This window comes from Phycodurus eques, chromosome 23 (assembly GCF_024500275.1).
Source record: "Phycodurus eques isolate BA_2022a chromosome 23, UOR_Pequ_1.1, whole genome shotgun sequence".
NCBI classification, from domain to species: Eukaryota; Metazoa; Chordata; class Actinopteri; order Syngnathiformes; family Syngnathidae; genus Phycodurus; species Phycodurus eques.
In genome coordinates this window covers 5801637-5817883 of record NC_084547.1, presented here as the reverse complement: position 1 = coordinate 5817883, position 16247 = coordinate 5801637, and the positions used below count along the sequence as shown (strand labels likewise).

General features: G+C 50.8%; 2 protein-coding genes across 3 annotated transcripts; both read right to left on the bottom strand.

Annotated features, from left to right (window-relative positions):
* Positions 1–24: 24 nt before the first annotated feature.
* On the bottom strand, positions 25–9431 carry LOC133397624 (phosphofurin acidic cluster sorting protein 1-like). Of its 2 annotated transcripts, XM_061668737.1 has the most exons (25): positions 9024–9309; positions 8762–8909; positions 7671–7758; positions 7520–7609; positions 6410–6535; positions 6203–6347; positions 5479–5570; positions 5269–5346; positions 5131–5190; positions 4893–5053; positions 4569–4662; positions 4415–4495; positions 3787–3908; positions 3512–3641; positions 3344–3448; positions 3157–3263; positions 2892–3046; positions 2707–2817; positions 2221–2323; positions 2109–2151; positions 1994–2036; positions 1783–1921; positions 1469–1719; positions 1278–1397; positions 25–1062 (listed from the first exon to the last, which is right to left on the bottom strand). In XM_061668737.1, exons 1-25 carry the CDS (start codon positions 9076–9078, stop codon positions 944–946), a joined length of 2766 nt encoding a protein of 921 aa, XP_061524721.1. In that variant the 5' UTR covers positions 9079–9309; the 3' UTR covers positions 25–943. The 2 variants fall into 2 exon arrangements, with proteins under 2 accessions (XP_061524721.1, XP_061524723.1); XM_061668739.1 differs by lacking the exon at positions 8762–8909 and having other exon boundaries at positions 9216–9431.
* A 462-nt stretch (positions 9432–9893) lies between these two features.
* On the bottom strand, positions 9894–16125 carry sf3b2 (splicing factor 3b, subunit 2). Its single transcript, XM_061668742.1, has 21 exons — positions 15756–16125; positions 15415–15461; positions 15245–15295; positions 14949–15164; positions 14775–14871; positions 14608–14705; positions 14425–14533; positions 14249–14343; positions 13980–14177; positions 13795–13917; positions 13566–13646; positions 13275–13502; positions 12624–12773; positions 12466–12555; positions 12280–12387; positions 11331–11438; positions 11110–11255; positions 10938–11039; positions 10765–10864; positions 10488–10676; positions 9894–10058 (listed from the first exon to the last, which is right to left on the bottom strand). Exons 1-21 carry the CDS (start codon positions 15883–15885, stop codon positions 9987–9989), a joined length of 2538 nt encoding a protein of 845 aa, XP_061524726.1. The 5' UTR covers positions 15886–16125; the 3' UTR covers positions 9894–9986.
* Positions 16126–16247: the final 122 nt, after the last annotated feature.

Below are 16247 nucleotides of genomic sequence, written 5' to 3'. Positions count from 1 at the left end.
GAACAAACACACGCTCACACAGTATCCAAATGTAGCATCTTTTTGATTCAACAAAACCAAACAAGCACTTTCTATTCACTTGTGTTTGACTGACAAATGCAACCATGAAAAAGCAGAACTACAAAACATGAAACAATGTCACATATGTACAAGCATTATTAGAGGCAAAACGGTTAAGAGACAACAGCATGTGTGCAAAATATCTCTCCACAAGTCACTCACAACATACAACCAGAGCCCATTTGCTAGCAACAAACCAACAAAACCGTGAAACGCGGACTTGAGTACAGAGAACACTTTTCAGCACCGCGGAAATGGACAAAAAAAAAAACCATCAACTTCCTTTTTTCTATTGTTTTGCATGACTTTACGCTGATGGCCTCACACACATTTCAACACCACTAATGTTCATGGGTTTGTTTTGTTTTACAGTCAACCACTTTGGTGTCCTTAGTTTTAATTGACAACTGAGACCACAGGAGCACAAGTGTTGTTCACACAACAACAACATACACACACAGTAGCGTGGCAAACCTATTCTGTCCATGGAAGACACATTCTTACACATACATAGCCATTTTCTATGTGCGGTGTTCCCCCGCAGGGTTACGATTTGACCTATTCACGAGATTTTTTTCCTTGTAACATAGCTTCCATTATTCACAACAAAAAAAACAAAAAACTTACCTATACCAGCTTCATTTCGTCAGGCCATACATAGGCCTGTCTAATAGAAACATTTGCCACCATCTGGCATCTATAGGCAATTATAATCCTGTTTTTGGGGGGGGTGCTTCAATTACTCATGGATTAGCAGGGCAACACTGTAGTATTTGAGCTCTCACTAGGGGGCCCTGTTGTGACAGGTTGCCTGGATTGCGTAATAGCGCGATGAGGATGAGCAAAGATCAAGCCAAGGTGCCAGGTGGACCACCGGCGCCACCTAGGAGGAGGGCTTGGCGTAGCCGAAAAGTCCGACAGGAAGGTACTTGACATGAGTCGGCCACTGGGCGGCCAGCTGGAAGAACTTGACGTCGTTCCACTCGACGCCATCGACGGACACTGAAGGGGTGAGCGAAGGGAGGAAAACGTCAGCGTTTCAGACTCAATCAAAGGACATAATTTGTGTATTGAATGGTCAGGTTTACAAGAGCTGAAAGTTCTTCAGTAAAATGGATTAGCTTGTTACCCGCCACAGTCAGTCAGGACGATGACTAGGTCCGACACGGAAGCTATGCTTTTGATTGCCAATTGAAATCGAAAGAACAAACGTTTACCTTTTAGGATGGTCTGCTGCTGCTTGGCCGAGCAGATGAGGCGACTGATGCCTTCGATCACCTGACTCTTGGAGTCCACCTCTCTCTCTTTGGGCTTCTTTCCCAGGAAGATGGTGGCCACTGGGAAGAACAGACACCACGTGAGAGGAACATTCCAGAAAGACACCAAGAGCATTTGACTCCCTTCCCACCTTTTTTGTTCTTCTCCTTGGTCACCACCGTCATGGCCATGGTGCTGACTTGAACGCCGTGAGGCTCGCCTGCCCCGCCGGCGCCCCCGCCCGGCAGCCTGCTGACCTGCAGCGAGCGGAAGGCGCTCTTCAGCGTGTTCTTGCACGCCGCGTCGCGCCGCTCGCCTTCCCGCCTCTTCTCGGCCAGCGACGCCAGCCAGTAGTCCACCTGTAGGCCGATGGCGTCCACGCCGTGCGACATGCCGGGACTCCTGGGAGCGAGCGGCGGGCAGTTAGCCGGGTTAGCGGCACGGCAGGCGCGCACGTGGTCTTACCCCTGCACGGCGACGTTTCCCATGGAGGGGGACGAGGGGGGAGTGGCCGCTTCCTTGATCATCCCTGCGGGGGAGCCGTGGGAGGGAGGGGACGAGGAGGGGACGGCCAAGCTCACGGCGACGCCCTCCTCGGCGTCGCCTTGACAACCAAGAAAAAACAAGCGCAATTACGACGTCGTCAAGCGGCCGCCGGTCTGGTGCGTTCGCTCACCGGCCAGCGAGGGTCCGGACTCGATCACGCCCACCTTGACCACCTGCAAAACAGGAAGCGATGTCAGCCAAACGGACGGCCTGCGTTTGAGGGCAAAAGACGAGCGCGCGCTTACACCGACGAAGGGAATAAACTTCTGGTAGGAGTCTTCCTCCCGCCTGCGGAGAGACGTTAGCCGTTACTGAGCGCACGGGAAGCGCCGTGCGCGCGGCGGGCGCGTTACTCACGTCCTGTGTTTGCAGGTCAACATGGCCTCGGCGATGGGAAGATGGTGCGTGAGCGTGGCGCCGCCGATGTACTGGGCGATCCTTCCCGCCACGTCCAGTTGGTCTGGACCGGTGGTGGGAGTACGTCACGTCATACGTAAGGCTACGTTCACACTGCAGGTCTATTCCGATTTTTTGGGCCCATATGTGACGGGAATCTGCTTTTTCAGGTCAATGTGAACAGTACAATTTTGCTGGCTGGCTATGCGTCCTCTGCGACTATTTATCACACATTCATAACTGCATGCATGCCATTATGGATGTGGCATTACGGGTGCGACTTTGGTCGGAGACCCAAGGGAGCGGGCCGGGTTAGTGAAGTGAGGCTACATTCAAATCTCGCAAGCGGTTTTGAAAGCGCAAACTCCTCCGTTAAGTCCGACGCGAGTCAAGGCTCGTGACCACAGACGAAAGAGTGATGACATCGCTGGCGGGGCGGGGCGTTACCTGTGGGAGGGGCCTCGGAGCGGCTAAAGACATCTCGCCAAGCTCCGTCCAAGAAGGAGGAGCTGTAGCGGTTGTCCAGCGCGCCCAGATGCTTGGCGACGGGATGCGAGCCTGAGGAGGGAACCCAATGACGTCATGAGATGCGGAGGTGGGCGGGGTTTTCAAGCGGCGGCCTCGCAGCCTACCGAGAGGAACCACCAGGAAGCGCATGTGGTTGAGCCAGTCCGAGGTCTTGTTGGCCAGCTGCGTCACGAAGAATTGCAAGATGGCGGCCAAGTAACTCTGCCCGCCCACCGCCGCCACCTTCACCGCGCGCGGCATGGACGCATTACAGTTGCAGCTGCGTGGACCCACACAAACAAGCTTTGATTATAAAAAACAACAAATCCTGATTTTGAAGACAGGGCGGGAAGTCAAATCCGAGGTGTGAGGCGCCACACGGGAACTCACAACTTCTGGATGCGCGTGAGGATGGCGGACAGGACGGCGTGGATCTCTGCTGGCGAGCACGTGCACACCACCGGCTGCTTGTGCACCTGCAGCTGCTCCAGCACGTACTGACATACACACACACACACACAAGCTCAGGTGACAACGTGGGCGCGGACGCGTTGTAGGGCGGGTGGGCCGGTCCTACCTGCCCCTGCCAGTCTCCGCCGTTGACCAGGATGAGGCTCTCCGGGAGGGCCGAGTCAGCCAACAGGATGTGGTTGAGCTGGTCGTACATGGCCTTCCTCAGCACCTGCGCACACGCTCGGTTTAAAGGGCGGCGACCAGCGAGGCGTTAACGGGCGGCCGCGTTTACCGGCGTGCCGTGTCCCAGCTCGGGCGACCTCTCCGAGTCGGAACTGTTGGCACGCTCGCTCGGCGCTTTGGCCTTGACGGGCGTGCTGCTGCTGCGCTTCTGCCTGGAGGGCGTGTGGCCTCCTTCCAACCTGCACACCGAGAGACTTTTTCATGGTGTTTGTCAACAGTAGGCGCCGGGGTATTAAAGACAACGCTCGAGCTTTTGCCACTCGGAGGGAGGTAAGTGGCGAAATCGGGCCGCTCAACACAAACACGGCAGTCTGTGCCGGTTACCGGGGCGACGGCACCGTGTGGCTTTCACTTTTGCCGGTCTTCATGGGCGTACGCGCTTTCTCCGCCGCAGACACCGTGATGCAGGGGGCGGCGTCGGCGAGCAGCTCCTGATCCGCCCCTTCCTGCATACGCACACGTGAAACACCAGAGGAGCAAACTGCATCTACTTCGGGCCGCGCCACCACGAGGGGGCCGCCAAAAGCAATTCAAAGACAACGGAGACTGATGTATTAGGGACAACAAGAAAACAAATGTTTTTATTTTTTTTTTGTACTAAGGTTTTGCATATTTTTACATAATTTTAAGACTGACATTTAGGTACAGTGAACATCATACATTGCAGGCGGAGTACGTTCCAGATCCATGTGTTAGTATGTGCCTTTAAAAAAAGATGCGCCTGGTGTGAGTGTCTGGGTGTGAGCTGTGGCTGACAGCAGCTCCTATGTGAGCAAGCTCCTTATGTTTACATCTGATATTTTACTGGCATTCAATAAACAGCTGCAAAGTGCATGAGCGACCGTGGTTCTCCTTTCCCACACGCGAGGGCATTACAGTGATATCCGTTAAAAAAAAAAAAACGATCGCTAAAAACCGCAATTCCCGCGATCCCTCAGTCGGAAGTTCGTACCAGCGTCTCGCTCTCTGACAGCGCCTCGTCCAGAATGCGGCTGCGAGATGTTTTCATCTTGTCCGCGGGAGGCGGCTCCCCCTGTTGGCCGAAGAGTGCACATCAGATGATATCAACACACAAAGAGCCCGCGAAGAGCCCCATCCTAACGTACCGGACTCAGAGCGTCCCGGCCCAAACTGCCTTTGCTGTTCAGACTCCCGATCTCCGTCTGGGAGCTGGACTGAGACATCCCCTCAAAGAAGGGCCTGCACATAAAGAGCATTTAAAAAATAGTTGCACACCCCTGGTCGAAACGTATCACTCCAACGTACTCCTTGACAGCAATGCATTACTTCCCTATGAATAAAGCTTTGGCAGCGTCTTGTGACATCTTACAGTGCTTACGAAAGCAGAACGAAAGGCCAGTCACATGGGTGAAAGGTGAACCACTCATATGAAGGCGTTATTAACGAAGTCCAGCAGGGGAAGCCGTTACCTGAGTTTGGGTTTGGGCGTGCTCATGATGCTGTCGGTCTCCTCCACGTCCGGCCCGCTGTCGCTGGGGTTGTAAATCTCCAGGCTATCGTAGAGCTCGTCCAGGTCCTCCTCCACCTCCTGGATCTGCTCTCTGGACACGTGCTCCAGACCGAAGCCCACCTGGACTCGACAGCGAGGGCACACGGGTAAGCCGCTGACCACGCCCCCCCCCCCGGCCAACAGAAAAAGCGTCGTACCTCGTCGGTGACTTTGAACCTCTTCAGCAAGGCCACGAACTTCTGCTTGATGTTTGGCTGCTGCATGTTAGGATGAAGACGATGAAGATGAAAACGATAAAGACGACCGGTTGATGTGTGACGCGCACAGGAGCTCACCCTGGTGATGGCCGCATTGGACGCCAGCTTCCGCCTGGGCTTCTTCTTCCTCACTTCCTCATCTTCATCGTACAGGTACTTAAAGGGACGGCAAGAGGAACGTTAGCGGAAGCTCACAGTCGCTAAACCGGGCTGCCCGACCGAACAAGGAAGTGCCTTGGAAAGGTTGGAGCTCGCCAGCCAGTAAGAATCGAAACAAGTGCCGCCTACTTGTCCGTGGACGGGATCGTCGCTGCCCTCCTGCTCAGACGAGTAGCTCTCCTCTTCCTCCTCGGAGTAGTTGTCGATGTCTGGGGATCGGTCTGGACAGAAGAGGACGACGATGAGCGCCGCCTGGTAGGTGCATTTTCCCAGAATGTTGCTAAAGGTGGGATTATTTGTTGCTAAAAGTTGCTAAGCGACTTTGCTATTGCGTGACGATGACGATTAGCTTGTGTATCATCATGTTTTTAATTTGTAAAACATAATATAAGCATCTACCTATCTGATTGCTTATAACTGATATTTTTGAACTACTTACAGCACGTATCAAGTAAATCTAGCAACTCACAATGCGCTTTTACAGCTCGGCAGACACGTTGTGTGTTTTTCTGACTGTGTGACAGAGAAAAGAATTTGGTGGTTTAGAGGGCAAAGGCCTGAATTTTAGCATGTAAATCCGTTTTCCAAAAAAAAAGAGAATTGGAATGAAAATGAGGAATATGTTAGCATTTCGGCAAAACGATTTGCCAATAGAATGGGCAAATTTGACTCAGCAAGATTTCTTAAAACAAGTAAGTCGTTTAGAGGGGAAATGCGTGCGTTTTAGCGTCGGAGTCTAAGTTTGTTGCTAAGAGCTTTTCGGAAAAATGGCCGGTGAGGTATTTTGGAGAGTTGCTAAAAAATGCAAAGGCGATATTGATGGACAAGTGCCGCATCAATATGGAGGCCGTACCCGACATCTTGGCCTTGGGTCCCTCGTGGTCGATGGGCTGGCTCGACAGCGAGTAGACGCGCATCTCGGCCACGGGCAGCGAAGCGTCCTTCAGCTGGCTGTGCAGCCCCAGAACTTGAGCGCCCTCGCTCGGGTGCTGCATAACCTGGGCGAGGAGACGCGCCGTCACGCGTTTGACGCGGTCGCGAACGAGCGCCGCCGACGTACCTCGGCCATGTTGATGAGGCCCAGGGCGAGCGTCTTGTAGCCCAGGATGGTCCGGTTCTTGTAGCGCTTACGGCGCTGCAGCATGATCTGAAGCTTGTTGGCGTCCCTCTTCAGGAAGTGAGGGTACTGCGCACACAGCAGGAGCGAATCGGCAAACAGCGCGTGGAAAAGCGACGGCTTCGGACCGGAGGCGGGCGACACCCTGTACTGGTGGCCAATCAATCGCAGGGCACATTTGCATAAACAACTCACGCTCACATTCCCACCTAAGGACAAGTTAGCTTTTCAGTGAAGCCTTTTAACCCCCAACCTCAGAACTGGGAGGCAAATGGGCTCACCACTCACCCTTTAAAAAGAGCATACCTGTATCTGTACTTAATACTTGAGTATTTCTTTTTCGGATTATCTTTTGACTTTCGCCCTATACGCAGGGGACCACTCTACTTTTCAGTCAGTACTTTTACTTGAGTAAAACATTTGAATCAGTACTTCAGCTTTTACCAGAGTATTTTTTTATGCAAGTACCTCAACTTCTACTTTTACGACCTGGGCCAATGACTCCTCCCTACTTTAGCCTTGGACCAATTAAAAGCTCCGATATGATAAATCTGATATTATTAAAGTTGAGATAGCAGAATCATTCAGTCACTAGTGACTTGTTTGAGATCTAGTCACCAGAGCGGTCGGAAAAGTCCTTAAATAGAGCGACCAAATTACAAAATTGGCAAGACCGACTGCTTTTTGAAAACTAGCTCGTATCTGTTGGCAGCCTGTTGTTGGTGCAAGCGGTCAGCTAGCGACGACGGTGGATAAATATTCAATTGAATTCCATTGCATTTGGTTAAGTTCCTTTCTATCAAACGGGTCATAAATATTTAGGGTGAAACAAAAACATTATTTCCCATGGCATTCACGGGAGCACATGGTAGTTGCACTCAACACATTCACTGCCATTCACGACTTTAAAAGTCAAATGTCCATGTTAACTGGGAAAGCTGGCAGTGAATGAGTTAAATAGCATTAGGATTACGAGGGCTTCCTTGGAAACCCCCAGAGTTTGAGAAACCCTGTTTTAAAGGACTTGCGTGTGCACATGAGCGTGATGTTTACCTGGAGAGAGAAGGTGACCTGAAGGTCGGTCTCCGTCAGGCCGCTCGACGACAGAACGATCTCGTTGGAGCGAAGGATCCGCTTGGAACCCTGAACACAACACAACGCCGGCTAGTGTGCACACGCGCACACGTGACGTGCGAGCGCTCACCTGCAGTTTGACGGCGACGACCACCGAGGTGAGGTCTTTGTCCAGCTCCTTGAGCAGGACCAGCTTCTTCAGGGTCAAACTGAAGAGCCTGACACGGCACACACAGAGAGCGTCAGCTGATCGCATGATCTCACAACGCAGTCATTCAGTAATCCTCCATTTTTCGCAGAGGCATGGAAAATGTGTACGACCCGGGCTAAACCTAGCACCTCCCCGACATAAAAAGAGCTTGAACAGTCGAGAGGAATCACTTCAACATACTGTACTTTCTTGACACCAATTACTAATTTAGGGCAGTTTACACCAAGTACCACCATAGTCGTAGTAGTGAACATTAACACTGTACTTACATTTTGGAAAATAAAAACTGCACTTCAATTTTGATTCATTGAAAGCTTATTGCATATAAAAGTGAAATGGACATATTACCTCAATAAATGCTGGAAAACATTTCTTTTAACATTGCTCTTAAACGTTAAAATCAAGAAATGGACTGGACTGGATTCGTTTTTTTTTTTTTTAAAGTAGGTGCAGTTTTAACCTTCAATTCGGTGATACTTTTGCATACCACAAGGGGGAGACCATGAACCACGCTAGTGGTACTCGTGCCGAATTTCAGAATCACTGATTTACGCCTTTGACACCATCTTGTGGCTACTTGGGGTGTTAGAGAAAGAGCACAAAAATACAGCCAATCACGTCGTTAACGATACATTTGCGGAAAGCCCCAACAATAAGATGGAAGAACAATTGTTTATGATCCTTTTTTCTGACAAATCAGACGTGCTTGGTTACAAAAGAAACAATATTCATCGGCTTGGAAAGCCACGATATTTTCCAAGACTTCGGCAGTCTGAAAGAAAATCCCTCTATGATTTTAGGAGTGACTTCCAACTGTAAAATTGACCCCACTAGTGTAACGTTGGTCAGACAGTTTTCATGATGTAAATTAAGCGCTTGCAGAGCCTCCAAATTGTACACGCAGCAAAAACACTGCGAACAGGTGACTATGTGAATCGTTATCCACGAATACGCAGCGGTTACTATATTGTTTTGTTGTGGACGCATCATGTGACGCATCATAAGACCACCTTATCATCATTGTCATCATCACCAGCACCATCATAAGGCCAGTAAGAGCTCCCCATTTCCTGTGAGCGACCAGCCAATCACGCAACTTTATTTCAACATCTCGTCCTGGAAGAGCATCACGAGGGTTGACAGGAAGTGGTTGGGCTGCTGCGACAAGACAACAGGACAAAAAAAGACTGAAAACAGCCATCTCGGACGCCAGGCGTTGAAAGGCTGTGTTGCCATGGCAACAGGCGGCAACTAGCAGTTACCACGACCTACACGAGCGTGTTGCACACACACCAGGATGAAATGAGTCGACGCCATCTGATGTCATTGGCTGGAATACAACGCACGTTGACGTCTGAATTGAGCAGCAGGTCACGTGATGCACACGAGAGGAGATGGCAGGTCAACAAAAGGCGACCCGAACCCCGTCTCACTCAAAGAGCCCCCCGCCCCCAATCCTCGTACCTGGGAACGCAGCTGGGCGAGGAACGGTCCACTTCCCAGGTGGCGAACAAGTTCATGTGGACCGGGCGGTTCGACGAGATGCTGACCGGTTTGGAGGGCTGCGGCAGCCCCCCCGAGCCTCGCTCCATGCTGGCGAGAACAGGAGGCTCCTCCGCGTTGTTTCCTCCGTACTCGACGGAGGCGACGTGCGCGCGCGCAATGGCCGCCAGGCAGAGCGCGAGCACGTCGCGGTGCACGCAGGAAGCGGAAATCAGCGGGAGCGAGCGCGCCGTGCCCCTCCCGCTCATTAAAACACAAAACACGTTGTTTAGATAAAGAAATAATGAGCTAGTTTTCCATGTTGAAAAAGGAGCGGATAAATATATATATATATATATATATATATATATATATTTTTTTTTTTTGTAACGCTAGCGCTTTCCTGTGCGGTGCAGGGCGTGGCCTGTCCGTTGGAGGGCGTGGCCACCCGCGAGGAATCTGATTCACACTCTTTCCATTGAGGAGGTGATTAGGAGACGATTAGAGGAGGTTAATAGATAATCCCAAGCAGGGTCACCGTTCATACTAAGAAGTGTCCGGTGATGCCAAGTCCATCAAGTATACACTTGTTGGCGGGCAGGCTGCCACAGGAGGAAAACAAAATCTCAATGGGAACCGCACCTTCAAAATCCGACAGCATTGTTTGGATGGTATTTATTTACAAAAATCAGGAAACACAACAGGGTTCTCACAACGTAGGAAAAAAACTTAGGAAATAAAATGTCTTTTTGTTTAGAATTTGAACTCTTTGTACTTCTTGGCACCGCCTCGCGTGTCCTGCGGTTGAGCCTTCCTCTTCTTTTGCTGGGGGATCACAGAGGCATTTTTAACATACATCATCAAAATTAAAAGCTGCAAGATATTACATTTCTCAAGCCGCAAATTAAGACTGCTCATTCTAAAGCAGCGAAAAACATTGCCATCATTAACGATCCAAAGACGTCCCAATTCATCGACCTGCCGATAAATCAGTCGTGCTCTGGTATAAATGGATGTATGTATAAGTTTTTGTGTGGTCGGGGTATTTTTGTTTAGTTGGGGATGGAAATTCTGCATATATTGTAGTAGGCATTTACGTCTTGATGGATCATTTATCTCAGGTGAAGTTTCAACTTCTGCCTGCTCCTTTTCGGGACGGCATATTTATCACGTAGATATTAGATTTTTGCTTTTGTACTGCACGTTGAAACGAAACATTTCAATTCGGCATCACAGCATTACACAGTTACGTACCTTCTGTTTGGCGGCGTGCTCGGCCACCATGTCGCTAAAGTCCTCCTTCTCCACCTGCGCCTGCTGCTCACGCACATGTTCCTCGTACTTCTGAGTCATGGCCATCGGGTCGAGCTCCAACTCGTCGGGTCCGAGCGCCACCTCCACGCCGTGCGTATCCCCGATGCCGGCCTTGCGCCCCGCCATGGCCTGGAGGCACAAACACGTGAAACCGTCAAACCTTTGCGGACAAAAGAAGAACTAAATTGAAAGTATGCGCACGTATTTGCTGGCTTACCGCTGACATGTCGTAGATGTGCGTGGAGGCCATCATGGCGGCGCCCACCGGGCCCGTTCGTCTCTCGGGAAGGACGGTAAACAACTGAGGCGTCTCGTTGCTGCGAGAAGGAGAATAAGTTCAATCAAGGGCGAGGAAGCGACACAGAGACAAGCGACGGGAACGTCTCTCACCCGTCCATTGCCTCCTCGATCTTCTTCTTCCTCAGCTCGATGAGTTCAGGCGTCTCCATGCCGGCGGGGACGGACGAGAAGCCTCCGGGTGTGATCAGCCCGCTAAACGAGGTCACCCTAATATCAAAAACCTGCCCTAACCTTTAACCCGAGCCGCCTCGCCGCTTTCTACCTGTCCGCTGGTGTGAAGAATCCAGTCTCGTCCGGTTTCTCCTCATCGCTCTCCTCCTCCTCCTCCTCTTCCTCGGACGACTCCTCATCAGACGGCTCGAGCTCGCCCCACGGGGTGCGGTCCACTTCTTCCTCCTCCGCTTTGGCCTGCTCACATCAGTCAGCACATTGGAGCGCACGTCTCGCCGGCGAGCAGTCACGCTCCGGGCGGCGCCGACTCACCTGGAAGTCCGCCGAGTTGGTCCCAAACACGTCGCCGTAAAGCGGTTTGCCCATCTCGTCCACGGGGGGCTTCCCCCAGCCGCCGGCGTGGTAACCAAAGGTGCAGTTCTGAAGAAAAGGAGATGGCGCAGAAGCTTCCAAATGTACCGGTGATGGCCAGGGGTGGTAAATGCTTCTGTAGATTATTCAGGTACCTGTACTTCACCTGAGCATTTATTTTTCTGACAACTTTTACTTTTATTCACTACATTTGAAAACATATACTTCCTTCTCCTTACTTTGTCAAAATAGACTTGTTTTGTCCCCCCTCAACCCCGCAGATGACGACAAGATGTATAAAAAACAAAACGAACAAAAAACAAAAACAAAAAAAAAGACAATTAACTGTGGTTGAAATCTTGATTGCGAATTTGCGATATTTTAAGGCAAAAAAAAAAAAAAAAAAAAAAAAGTGATCCAGGCAACGTTATGATGATGGACCAGATTCAGAGATGTAAAATATTCCCATCTTTCATATTCTTCAGAATTGTCATCCACAATAATAATTTGTTTTTTTTGTGCCAGACTAAAAAACACCACTTTCTGGCTTTCAAAAATTATCTGTCTGATCGGAAAAAAAAACCACATAAAAAGGCGGATTTTTTTCAGTTGTTATAATTATATATGAGAACAGGTTTTGAAGATAAAATCCTGAACCAACGCTAGCTAGCTATTTTCTTCCTCTAAGTATGAGGATTAAGAGTATAATATACATCAATTAGAAATCTTTTTTTCCATGTCAAGATACCAAAATGGTTATTGTATATAATTGACGGTCCAAAATTATTTTTATCTTTAATTAAGAAAGGGAGTTGACGTTTTTTTTTTTTAAACAAACACAAGTATCTGTACTTGTACTTAATTACAGAGTGTGAGTACTTTTGCCCCCTCTGGCGATGCGACCCGTTACCTCTGGGATGGGCGAGTTGAGTCCGGGGATTTTGAGGTTGGGGTAGGACGGAGGGGGGCCATACCTCTGCATGGCGATCAGCCAGGGGGGAGGAACCTTGTGCGAGTTCTGGGAGAGGAGACAAACACACGGCAATGACCGGTGCTCAACACTGGCACCGCGAGGCGAGAGGGCGCAGAAACTCACAGGGCCGACCGGCATTCCCAGCGCGATGCGCAGCTCCTCGGAAAGGTCGCCCGGCTTCTTCTCCTTCAGACGGGTCTCGAACTCTTTACCCTGTACGTACGCACAGTCAGCGATGTGGCCGAGCCGCATACGACCCGTGGCGGCGCCTGTGACGTCACCTCATAGTAAAGGTCGCCGTGGATGGTCAGCTTGGGTTTGATCTGCCACTTGAAGAAGGCGTCGTGAAGTTTCTGGTAGTCGATATCGATCTTTCCCATCTTGGGACGAACTTTCTCCCTCATTTTGGTTTTCATGGTTTTGGCGTCCTCCTGCAAGATGCGATAACAAGCTGTGTATTATTCATTTCTTCAATTTTCCATTGGCCACAGACAATCAAACAAGTAAAAACAAATTACAGTGGACCGAGTGTGATCTTAATATTGAATTGGTCGTGTTTACATGCCCCAGAAGAAAGAGCCTGCTGTGACAACGATCCCGCCCCTCGATTGATTGGGTGGGGTCCTCAGCAATTAAAGGACACTTCTGTCAGTCTTTGTGCATGTAAAACGGTGTCAATTCACTTGCATGGAACTCTTCCACTGGGTGGGGGGCCACTCACTTATTGTGACAAATAACTCATGAATATGCAAATTGCTTGTGTATCTCCTCACTCACGCTCTCGTTTTATAGACTTTCATAATTTACATAGTCAATCCCACCACACTTCAGTTGTACAGCCGGGTTCACGACCCTTGTCCTGCATGCTTCTGGATAGCACGAAAAGATAGACAAATTCCTAAAGCTTGCCGTGGTGGTCTGGCCCAACCCACCTTCTCCTGCAGGGCCTCCCTCATCTCCTGGATGCCAGTCCTCCTGATGAATTCCGGGAGCTGGAAGGGTGGCTTCTCAATGCCCCTCTTGCCCTGAAGGTACTTGCGCTTGAAGCACCAGTGGCGAGGAACCGGCACCGTGTTCCGGGTGGCCTTGAGGTGCACCAGCAGTTTGGGCTCCTGCGCCGTCACGTCGTGCATCTCCACCACGTCCGGACGGGCTACCAGCTGGAGAGGGGCGGAGCAAAGGTCATCGTCACGGACGCGCCTCCGCGCGGCGGAGCAGCTCACCTGCTTGAGCTCGGCCACAGTGAGACGATTCATCCTCCTCAACTTCTTCTTTGACAACTTGGGAACATCTGGGCGGAGTTCCTGTTGGGTTTGGGGAAAAGAAAATACCTTTGGAGTGTGTCTGATTATATAGGGTACTATATTGTGGCTAGGGCGTGACTCCAAACACAACCCTTCTTCATTCTGGAACCAAACAGATGTGTTGACATGAAAAGGTCAAAGGTCTAACCTCGTCACTGTCGTCGCTGTCTTTCTTCTCCAATTCGAAGCCTTTCTTCCTGAGAAAGCCGATTTCCTGCTTTTCCGCCTTTTCTGGCTCCTTCTCCTTCTCTTTCTTCAGATCGTCAGTGAGCTGTTAACAAAATGATTGTTCGTTATGTTCGTTCCACGCCAGCCAATCACAAGTGGACTCACCTTGAATGCGTCAAAGATGCGCTTGAAGACGATGTAGCCGGAGTCATAGATGTCCGGCTCCTCTGCGACATACTCGATCTCCACTTCGGGCTGCTCGTCCTTCTCCCTGCCGTCCTCCTTTCCGTTGCCCTTCTCCTTCTTCTCCTGAGCGCGCTTGCACTTGCTCTTCTTCTTGCGGTTCCTGCGCCGGCGGTTCTTCTGATGGGAAGGGCTCACGTTAAAGCCGGGACTAGCAAGGAGGCCTAACCCCTAAAAGGAAGACAACTCACGTCCTTCTTGGACATGCGGCTTTCGTCGTCTCCCGCCTCCAGCGCTCCGAGCGCAGAGTTGCTGGCGCCCATATGCGCGTCGTCTTCTGCTGCTTCTGCAGGTGGAAAACACAGGATGCGCTTAAGCATGGCAAGGAAGAGGTCTTTCTGTTGTTCAGCAGCTACGGGACATCAACCTGCGGGGTCCACGTGCTGCTCCTGTCGGATCTCCTTCAGCTGCAGGATCTTCTCCAGGGCCTGAGGGATCTTCGGGCCCCCGATACTGATCTCGTCGCTCTGCCAGGCCTTGAATGGAAAATCACGCATCAAATTGGTCCGTGACAATATGCTCCTCTGTTGCTTAAGATCCGGCTGCCCACCTCCCTATTGTCCTCCCCCGGGGGCGGCGGCAATCTATGTCTCTGGGCGGCCAGCATGGCGATGCCGGGAGGCAGCCCCCCGTGAGGATCCAAAGCCACTGAGGGACACGCAAGCAGACCATGAGAGGACGAAGGACATCCTACGTGAAACAATCTCGCCTACGTACGTTGGACTGCGGTGACGGGGGCCATCGCCCTACCCGGCGGACCCTGCTGCATCTTGACCATGTCCTGGTGCCGCTCCTGCTCCAACAGCATGGCGGCCTGGATCGGCACGTTTCAAACGGGTTACGCGACGTCACCTTGCCTTTCAGCCGTGCGTTTGCTCCCCCTCCCCTTACCCTGTTTTGTTGCTCCAGGAGGTCCTGGTCCTCCATGACCCGGGAATCGTGCTCCTCCTGCTGCATCACCATCGCCGCCCTCTGCTGCGCCATCTTCAGCTGGTCGTCCTGCGACAGGCCCGGGGGCGGCAGGCCAGGGCCCTCCATGGGCATGTGCATGCCGGCGGGCATCATGTTCATCGGCCCGTGGAGCATTCCCCCCATCCCGGGAGGCATCTGGTGTGCAGGTTACGTGACATTGAGAAAGCAAGGCATGGCGTGGATGGAAACATTCAGTAATAAGGTGAAAAGTGTACCTGAGGCCCCACGCCATTGTCATCATGAGGTTTTACCAACAGGATGCCCGTCTACAGAGGAAAAAATTGCACAAAAATACATGAGCTCGAGCGCGCACGCGCGCACACACACACACACACACACACACACACAATAAACTGGCAGCCGATAGAAGCTGCTTTGAGTTTACCTGGATCATGTACGTTTTCAGTCTGTCAATCAATTCTTCTCTTGGACCTACACAGCAAAGAGAGAATTTTTTTTTTCTTTTACTCGTAACGACGACTAGCTCACAACCCTAATAATAAGCAATTCCGCCTTCAGCCGAGTCCAATTAGTGGACTGCTTAACCCACCTTGTTTTTTTGGTTTTTTTTTGTAGTTTAAAAATGCACATCAGCTCGGAAATGAAGACAAAAGTTTGCTTGTTCGACAACAAAACCGGCTACAAGTTAGCTATACTCGTTAGCATAGCAGCATTCGGCTAAACCCAGTCATCGCTTACACCGGACTCGCTCCGTTCTTTTCTTACCAATGACGGGTGCGCCCAGTTCGGCCAGCTTGGCTTGGAGCTGCGGGTGGCTCCAGGAATTCAAAGCCGCGATAGCACTCCCCAAATCGGACTGGTGAGCTTCAGCTCCCGGTGGCGCGTCGGAGGCCATGTCGAATTTTCAATGGATGCAACAATGGCGGCGCGTGTGGCACGCAATGGATGAGGTGCAATGACTGCTGGGAAATGTAGTCGTATACCGAAAAGTGCCCGAAGACGTCGCTGTAATATTATACTGGCGTTTAAGTTGATTAAAACATATTTATGTTGACAATGCATATCAGTTCCCCACAATTTTACCTGTTTTTGTATTTTCTTTTAATTTAAAAAAATATGTAACATTATCATTTATAGCTATTATGTAAGAACGTATACCTGTGTGTGTGTGTGCGTGTCAGCTAAATGTTGAAGTGGTTTGAGCAGTGAGCTCGAACTCAAAAAACAAAAAAAACAACCATCCACGCCCTCCCTCTC